The sequence below is a fragment of the Aphis gossypii genome, chromosome 2 (assembly GCF_020184175.1).
Source record: "Aphis gossypii isolate Hap1 chromosome 2, ASM2018417v2, whole genome shotgun sequence".
In the NCBI taxonomy this organism is placed as follows: domain Eukaryota; kingdom Metazoa; phylum Arthropoda; class Insecta; order Hemiptera; family Aphididae; genus Aphis; species Aphis gossypii.
Genome location: NC_065531.1, coordinates 69,228,752 through 69,238,984, shown reverse-complemented (window position 1 = coordinate 69,238,984; position 10,233 = coordinate 69,228,752). Strand labels below are relative to the sequence as shown.

Here is a 10,233-nt window from a genome sequence, read left to right as displayed (position 1 = left end):
ACCTTGTAATACCATTTACTATATTACAGCATTTTAATTTTAATTTTATTATGTTTGTTTTTACATTTAATTTTTGTTTCTAAATACATACAATAAAATATTATGATTTATAATATATTCATAATGACCCGTTCGAACTGGAGAATAAACGACTACCTGCTTCAATAATCGACCACTAATCAACTCTTAGGTATTCGCACAGAAAAATATATTGTTGTAATGCTAATCGAATGTAAGAATATTTCTTCTTTTTCTGGACTACGTGTCACCTTATTCGCAATTAATGATTATACCACATATCAGTTATTATTTATAGTTTTATTACAAATTATAATATTATATCATTATTTATTTTTTTGAAGTAAGATCAGTATAAACACATTTGGAAAAACGTATTTCTATTCTAATATCATAAAATTTCTATTTTCTTCTATTAAAAATTATTAATTTGGGAATGAGCGAGTCATGAATAAATTTACTATTTAATATTAATAATACAAGTTTCATATATTAAATCCTTCAGATTAAGAAATTTGAATTTTTTTTAACAATTTTGTAAATACAGAGAAAGCGTATAAGATGAACAAAATAGCCTTTCACAACTTCTCACCTTGACGATAAGGAATAGGAACTTTCAACTCGTGTATATTATATACAAGCGTCCCCCTCAAATCTGTAAAGCCTGCATCCTTAGGGACTACGTGCTGCAGGATATTTTCGTATCCTCCACAACCTTTACGGATTGACCACAATATAGCTGCACGACAATATTCTGGATGACTGGATTGTGCATATAGCTGCCCTCGCAGTCCGCTGCATTAACCTTTTAGTGAAGTGCTCATAATACACATATTATGCGAGTTGAACGTGTAGGTACGCCGTATACGCATCATATACCCCACGTGTGGTCCAATCGTTTATCCTTTATGTACGGGATTATGTTGTATATATAATATTATTGTATGTATACAGACGTCCCCGACCGTGGACTAAGACGTATATAAAATAATTACACAAGACGTTAGTTTCTTTTGTCGGCAGGTGCATCTCTATGTACACGAAAATATACGAAATGATTCATAAATGCGTAGCGGGTTCGATACATACACTCGACCATAAAACCATAAACATTTCCACACGAAAACACGACTTAAAACCGTATACGATGGCTACTACCACCGTCCATCAATATTGTTATATATGTACAGAACATGGACTATGCACACACACACAGTATGTAGTATTATTACAGTAGGTATCTATATAACTAGCACTGCAATCAGTAGGTATATAAATATAATTTAGGTAAATAATAGGTATAGCTGCGTAAGGTTAAATTGTAAGCACAATAATATACAGTATACACACAGAACTATAAGCTTAATTTAATATTATGAAAACATTACAGGCCATCATACCGTATACAGCTGTAGACTGTAGTACAGGAAATGAATTCAATAGACCATCGGCCGTGGAATATGACTTTTTTAATTATATAGGTGTTAGTGGCTGGTATTTTAATAAAGCAGATTTAAAAACCACAAGATGAAAAAAAAAATCCGAAAAATATTGTTTACGAGCCAATTCGAATCATAGAGAATGTTATTAAGTACACATTATTAACCAATTTTTGTAAAAACACTGACTGTGTGTATACTGTAGGTATACAATTTACATAAGTTCATTCAATGGCGTAGTCCGTATTTTTCAAATGTGAAATGGGGTGAGGGTCAATAAAAAAAATCCTATAAAAACTAATTTTGTATTATTTTCATTAGTCACCAGAGATAATTGTAATTGTTATATACTTAATATTTGACCAATAATATTGTAATCTAGGTAATACATCCTGGAATCCTGAACTGAATAATTTTTAACAAACTTTTATTCATACAAATCTAAAAATTGGGCAACATTTCTTTTTCTAAATTGTCATTTTCAACAGAAATATAGTTGATAGTATAAGGGGCACGGTTCTTTGCTATTTTTCCTTAAGATTAACAACTTTATTATTTTAGTAATACATAGTATATTATTTAGCTTATACACATATTCCTATATATTTGACTTTATGATTGTTAAATTATTTATATGTCAAACTATGGATTAGTATTATACATTTAAACTTATTTTTATAGAAAATATGGACGCATAGAACGGGAATTTACTGTGTGTTACTAATGTCTATTTTAGATGTCTAATATACACATTAAGTATACTATGTATCATCAATACATGTATTGATTTTTAGACGTATAATAACAAAATTTTAATATTTACCGGTGACGTAGAGGTTAATCAAATATGACGGACGTACTGCGATATTTACCAACGCGCTGCGTTAGACGCAAGTAAAAAAACAGTCACATATAAAATGCATGTATCTAGTAACAAATAACAATGCGCCTGATGCTGCGTTTAGACGCTGCAAAGAAAACGAAAGATAGAACATCGCATGGGCGACTCAACGTTATTGGTTAGGACGGTTAGGTGACCATATTTTTTACAGTTTGACTGTTTTACACATTAACGAATTGATGCCAGATATGTAATTAATATTATAACAAGTTAAAGCATAAATTATGTACATTACTTACACGTTTTAATTGTTTCATAAACTATCTGATTCAACACTTAACTGTAACATATCAAATTCGATTTTGAAGTATTAACTGTAGCTATTAAACAACTACAAACACAAGATGTTTCATACGCAAATTCGCTTAAAAGTATTGAGGATATTGAAACAAAATTATATAATTTACAATAGGATCTCATTGCATTGCAGTGTTAAAAAAAAAAACAGAGAATATATTATTAATAAAAAACCAAGGTTTAATTATTTTAAGACAAAAAATTTTAATTGATCACCAGAGGAGAACCTATATTAGCCTTAATTCAATAGCAGAAGATCTTACATACAATAATATAGTATTATTCAAATAATATATACATCCAATAATGTTCCAATAACATCTGTTGACGTAGAACGTTCATTTACGACATATTAGTCTATTACCTATAATCTATAGCCGATAATATGAAAGCTTTTCTATTTGATAACTTTCAACAAAATCTAATAGCTCAATGCTAACCAATGATAAGATAAGCATTTTATTATAACAATAACAACATATTTTTAGTATAAATATTTACTTAATTATGCATACGTCTATGTTTTTTCTTCAAAACATTCAAAAACTAATTTTTAAGAAATTTGATTTATATATTTATAATTATAATATTAAAATGTCAAATAATAAAAATAAAAAAACTTTTTTTCATATCTAATAAAATCCGTTCTATTAATTATTTTTTAAGTGCTTGTTTTATTTTTAACGCATAGGTATTTTTAAATTTATTGGTCATATATATATGACAATATATATGCTTTAAGTCTCGAACTCTAATTATAATTCATTTATGTATTTATCTTATCTTAATAGGTAGGTACCTACTTGAGTTCAAAATATAAATACATATAAGATACACGTGCAGTATGTTTGAATGATTCTTAACAGAAGTCTGCTGTACAACTAGAAAAATGTTCTAGAGTTTAAAAAATCATTTCAATAATATTTTTAAAAATGGAGAAATGGTTAATTCAGTCTATATGGATTGCTGTATTTGGGTTTCTGAAAGAATTTCGACCCGCAGATCCTTATATTATTCAATACTTGACAAATCCACCAATGAATTTTACTAATCAAGAAGTGAGTTTTTAATTAATATAACATTAAAGATTTTTAATTACATTTTCACTTTAGGTGAATCAAGAAATATTTCCAGTATCAACTTATACTTGTCTTGGCGTTACAATTATCATATTTTTGATTACTGATTATTTATATTATAAACCAATTGTTGTCCTGAATGCGCTATCAAGTTTCACTGTTCAAATATTATTGATTTTTACTCGATCAAAGACTAATATGATGGTAGGTAAGTCATTAAATAATTATTTAAAATGTAATTACTTGTTATTAAGCTGTTAAAATATCTAAATTGTACAAAAGTTCATCTCACAAGATAAATATTTATATAATTTTGATGTTTTTATAAAAATAACGTACTTTATGTACTAATTTGTATTACTTGCTACAACTACACTTATACCTAATAATTATTTTTTGAATAATTAAACTAAAATCTTTAAAAAAATCCTTAGCATATAAATTGCATAGACATTTAATTTTAATTTTTTTTCTAGCACTATACCGTCTATACCTATTTAACCTTACTAAGTTGTTAAAAATAGATATTAAAAGAAAAAATACTTGAAATCAAAAGTTAAACAAAAAAATTTTGAACCATATAAAATCATATAAATATTTTTTTTCTTAAATGGAAATTGTGACTGCGTAGTGTGAATGTTGTTCAGTGCACTTGCACTATAATGTACAAATAATCTTAAATTTTAAAATTATCAATATAACTGGTTTCAAAATCAAAATATTATAAAATCCTATTTGGAGCACTAGATATTAATTTTAAAATCCTTAGCTTCTTATTTTATTTCATTAGTTAATAGAACTAGGTTTCACGAACAATCACCAAACATTTAATGAATTAATAATGTGCTAATGTTACTGTAACGGCGTTACTTTATTTACTCGTTAAACAATTTTATTAAAATTATTTCCAAGTAACAAAAATATAATAGAAATTACTTTTGATAAGCAATTTTTATAGTCTAACGTAATACAGTTACTATAAAAATATGTTTAGATTTCGGGGCGGGCATTAGGGATGTATAATCTAAAATATGCATATTTAATTTTAACTGGCCACAATTCCGTTTTCAACGATATATTGACAGGTCTAATTGCACCATAAATTACAAGAACAATTTATTAAATTTATTATTTAATTTGATTCCTCTAAATAGAACGTTTACACAGAACGTTTTCTATGAATATTGAATACTTATAGTGTGGACTATTAAATGTTTATACATTTCATATTATTCATACTATTATTAAGTATGAATGAATTTTAAACACTTAGATATAGTAGGCATATGAATTTAATTATAGTATATACAATTTGTTTTTATTTTTTATCTTTAGTTATTTATTTTTAATACTTTAAAAATTTAGTGTTATATAAAGCTGTTCAATTTTATTACTTTATTTACAATTTATTTATAGTAGAATATAATAGGTATTATTTTTATGATAGGTACTTAATCCTTACTGATAAATGATAAATATTTACATTGCTAAGTTATAAATGATTATAGCCATTTGATATTTTTTTTAAACGGTTTATTTTTATAATTAATATACTTATACTTATACTAATACTAACAGTTGGTATTATAATAATATAGTTACTATGCTATTTGAAAAGTAAAGTAATTTCCATACAATTTTATTTAAATAACGAGTAAAGTAACTTACAACACGCGTCTATAATGGTACTTTAAACATGATTAAGTAGCCCATAGGTTCGTTAAATTTTATTAAACCTTTAAATTAATCAATTTAATATAATTTCTAATAAAACTGTTGTTTAATATAGGTAATGGAAGTATTTTACGGCACACTGATATCCTGTAAAGTTGCATACTTTACATACGTTTACTCAAAAGTAGATAAAAAGTATTACAAAACTGTTTCTAGCCATATGAAGATGGCATGTCTTCTTGGCCGACTTTTTTCGGCTTTGCTTGCTCAAACATTGATTGATAACAAAATATTAACTGTGTATTATTTAAATCATTTAACGTTAGCTGGTAAGACAATTTATTCTTATATTGTTTTGTAGAAGTAGAGGGTTATAATGAATTAAATTAACATGCTTCTATTATACTTACCTATTTCATTACAGGTGCAACTGTATCAGTATTTTGGGCTTTTGGATTACCTTCAATTAAAAGTAGCATATATTTTCATCAAAACTTTGAACATACATACATAAAAGATAACACAGGTAAAAACAATATATTCTTTCTTAAAATAAAATTTTCTATTTATTTTATTGTTAGCCTTATAAGCTTAAAATATACAGTAGTAGATGATGTATACTAGTATAGATTAAAAATCGAATGCATTATTTTCTAATTGTTTTCCAGTTTAAGTAAATATTACCTAGTGCTTAACAATTAATAATTTTGAAATTATACAATAACATTATAAAATCCAAAATGATTTATCATAGAAATATAAAACTATAGAACTAACTATAAACTATGATATATTGTGGCACTGGCATACCCAGAAGCCCTCCAAAACTTCTTTTTTATATTAGATTATAATATATTAAAGTATATTGTATTGTTAAAAATATATATTTCAATTATGATGTATTTGTTTTTCAAATTTAATTATTATGATAGTTAAATAAGTACTTACCATGGGTGTAGGTAAGGGGGATGTTTTGGGTGTTCAAACACCCCTCGAAATTAAAGACAAAACAATTTTAAAATAAATATTGTGAATTAAATTTAATGTATATCTATACCAAAACTCCTTCCGACAATATTTCCTACCTATGCCATATGGTACTTATATAGACGTAACTAGGGTCAATTTTTTTTTGGTGGGGGAGGGACTAGAACAAATTTAATGCATGTATATTTTGTTTATGGAATGTGCAGCATTGATAATATCTGAAATAATAATAATATTTGAGAAGGCTAGCCAAATATTTGGGGGGGGGGGGCTAAGCCACCACCTAATTGCGCCTATGAGTAGGTACTTAATTTTTTTTTACAAATACTAATAAAATCAATAATAAGGGTTGTGGAATTTGACTGTAACATATGGTGATTTAACATTTTTTTCGAAGCACATAAACATCTCACAAACAGCTATGTATACTTAAAATACACATTTTGCATAATACTATTAATACTTATGTTTATGTGTATGTATATTGTATAAATAAATATATAAATATTTATAATTCGTAGATGTTAATGTTTCCAAACCAAAAACTGTGTGTCAAAGACTGTGGTCCGACTTTATTATGGCTTTCACAAACCGTTATGTTCTTCAATGGTCCGTCTGGTGGGCTTTAGGCACATGCATTTATTATCAGGTTCGGATTTATTTTTTAATAATCAAGATTCAAGTTGAATAATTTATAAGAAATGAGACATATTTTTAATGGGAATAATAATTTTTTTTTTTAATTTAGTTAATAAAATAATTGTATTGTATGATATAATTATAATCTATAGATTTATAATATGCTTTGTTTCATCGTGACTTTCTCATACAGTTGTAAAACATTGTCTCGTAAAATCTATAACAGAGCATATACACACGGTAATTACAGCGCCTATAATATAGGCCCTATATGATTCAAACACTTATTTAATGTTTATATTTATAATTTTTCCTGGGGCGTAAATCTTTAAAAAGTAAATCTTAATGTTCCTATTTTAAAATACAACTCATATTATTTATCATTTTTTTTTCATTATTATTATTAAATTATATAACATGAAAATGCAAATGTATTGCTTATAACAATATATACTAATTGAGTTAACTTTATTATTTCATATTTATAATCTAAAATATTTTAAGTATTAAATTTTAATTTTTAACACTGTTAATTTATGCAGTGTATGGCGTATTTCCAATCATTATGGCAAGAAATATACCGAAATGGCACGGATTTACAAGTGACCAATAATGGATTAGTTGAAGCTATATGTACAATAATAAGTACGTATATAATTATTCCTATTATTCAATAATATATTTCTATTTCTAAAATGGATTTGATTTTCTTCCATTAAGCAAATTTCAAAAATTTATCAAGCATAACAATATATTTATACTGAACAGTACAATTATGAGATTAATCATCGTAATAACAATAAAATGTGTTTTTAAATTTTTTTTTAATTAATTTTACAATCATGGAAAGGAATGCTGAAATCTCAAAATAAGAGCTTAGCCGCCCCACCTAAATCCCCCTAATTATGCTACTGGTGTCGTTTAATATTTTATCAGCCCTATATAGGTACTATCGTTAGGTACATTTATTTTTAAAAGTTTATAATATGAATGCTATGGCTACTTTTATAATATTGTATTAATGTATTTTTTAAGGTACTCTGGGAGTTTATTTGATTGGTATCATAACAATACCAAGTTGGTGGCTAATTGGTACTTTAACTTTTAGTCAAGGATTATTATTGTTGATAATGGCTCAAGAAAAATTATTATCACATGCATATGTTGGGTACATTATGTTTGGAACATTTTATCATATTATGGCCACTGCAGCTAAGTGAGTAATCCAAAATAATATTAAACATAGGTAGATAGTACTTTATTGATGAATACATTTTATTTTTATTTGTTTTTAGAAATATACTTATATATTATATAAAGGAAATAAATAAACATTTTTAATTTAATGGACGATACCTATAAATAGCATCAATTATAGTTTTATTTTTTTTTTTCAAACATAAATTGTATTATTCATTATTTTTTTGATTTCAATTACGCGTTTTTGTTGATACTTGAACAACTCATATAAATCATATTTATTTATTTTAGTTGTGAAGTAGCCAAAAATATACCGGCAGACAGCTATGCATTGGTATTTGGAGTTAATACATTCATGTCTCTCTTATTGCAAACATGTTTGACAGTAGTTGTAAATAGTCCTATAGGACTCATGTTGGACATTAGAACACAGGTAAATTAATTAATTATTATTATTATTTAACATTATTTTTTATTATTATTTATACACTTAAGTCGCCATTATAAACTGACTATATTATAGAACATTATTAGGTTTATCCAATAATAAATTCTTTCCAATAAATTATTATAGTTTATAAATGCTGTTTTATTTATACATTTTACTTTTCGGACAATTATTGTTCAATTTCAAATATATGTATGTATCTATTACTTACATCTTGGTTGAAATAAGTTGAATACTCGGATAAATAAAACTACTTTTTTACTATCTACGTATTGCATACGGTTTATAGTTTATATCCAAAAATATCTCAATTATGATTTATCAATTTTCATAATTTGAGGAAAAATATCTAGTTTTTGTAATTATTTGTTTTTCATATTGTGTATAACTACTATAGGCTCGTGAGATATTGTAGCTATACAAAAATACATTTTATTTTTTTAGTTTTACGTGTACAGTGGAGGTTGTTTAATAGTCGGGGCTTTATTCACCGTCGGAGCATTGTGCTCAACATATAACACGAAGACGAAACCTAGAATTTTTACAACATTAAATTAAATTAATTTATATTTAACATTCTCACATATATTGTATTATTAAAATTATTGTATATAACTTGTATAATATTTTATTAAAAAATTTTAAAAACATACATATTATGTTAATCATTATTATTCCTTATTTCCTTGTAAAGCTGTAAGCTCTTCCTTCCATAAATCCGCATAACTACTTTATTAATTAGGTAAGTATTGGGCGATTTTCTTATCAAAAACACACATTATTTTAAAATCAATAAACGTTTTTGAAAATATTTTTTTTATATCATTTCTAGTAAAATAAACCAATATTAAAAAAAATTTTATATTTCATAATATTTTTTTGTTGTTATAATTTTTTAAGCCTTTTCTTTTTTGAATGACAACATGCATTTTAAATTTCAATTTCATATTCTGAGTTATAATATTTTTTGGAGTAACTCTATACATACAAATCGAAATTCGGGCGAATTGCTATGTTTCGTTAACACCGTATTGGTACCTACACAAACTTCAGCAGTTTGACAGCGATGAATCGTGTTCTGATTGAAATGAGAAGGGGTTTACCTGCAAATAACAACACAATAAGCCTTATACAGTAAATTAATAGTCATGATATTTCGATTTAAACAATTATCTTTTTTAAATGTACAGAATATACATGATACCTACATCAATGATAAATAATATTAATAGTATCAACGGTACCGTATGAAAGAACAAGGAATGAAACCTAATGTGAAGTTGTCGTTCGTCACGCTAGAGTCCCTATTATAATTGAAGTTGAGCTACTATTCGCTAACTTCAGGAGTTGGAATACGGAACTGCGTTGTCGGTGGCTTGCACTGGCGGGTGCTAGCTTCTATAACACTGAACGGATCAACTGATAATTTGTATATATAACTGACTGATACGTGAAATACCGCAAGTCTTAAAACCTGAAAATATGATGCTATATCGTATAGATAAATTATAATATGATCGTGTTAAATTAGTTGATTTTAGCTCTTCAGCA

General features: G+C 26.1%; 1 protein-coding gene across 1 annotated transcript; it reads left to right on the top strand.

Moving 5' to 3' along the window:
• Positions 1-3,469: 3,469 nt before the first annotated feature.
• LOC114130455 (thiamine transporter 1-like) lies at positions 3,470-9,334 on the top strand. Its single transcript, XM_027995433.2, has 9 exons — positions 3,470-3,713; positions 3,768-3,938; positions 5,524-5,737; positions 5,833-5,934; positions 6,917-7,044; positions 7,577-7,679; positions 8,070-8,250; positions 8,526-8,667; positions 9,127-9,334. The coding sequence occupies exons 1-9, from the start codon at positions 3,588-3,590 to the stop codon at positions 9,238-9,240; spliced, it is 1,281 nt and encodes a 426-aa protein (XP_027851234.2). The 5' UTR covers positions 3,470-3,587; the 3' UTR covers positions 9,241-9,334.
• Positions 9,335-10,233: the final 899 nt, after the last annotated feature.

Bases quoted from the DNA above. Each gene is read 5' to 3' on its own strand.
- LOC114130455 (XM_027995433.2), top strand. From the start codon at position 3,588: ATGGAGAAATGGTTAATTCAGTCTATATGGATTGCTGTATTTGGGTTT. The intron at 5,738-5,832 runs GTAAGACAATTT...ATTTCATTACAG, and splicing joins AAATCATTTAACGTTAGCTG to GTGCAACTGTATCAGTATTT. The intron at 8,251-8,525 runs GTGAGTAATCCA...TATTTATTTTAG, and splicing joins ATTATGGCCACTGCAGCTAA to TTGTGAAGTAGCCAAAAATA.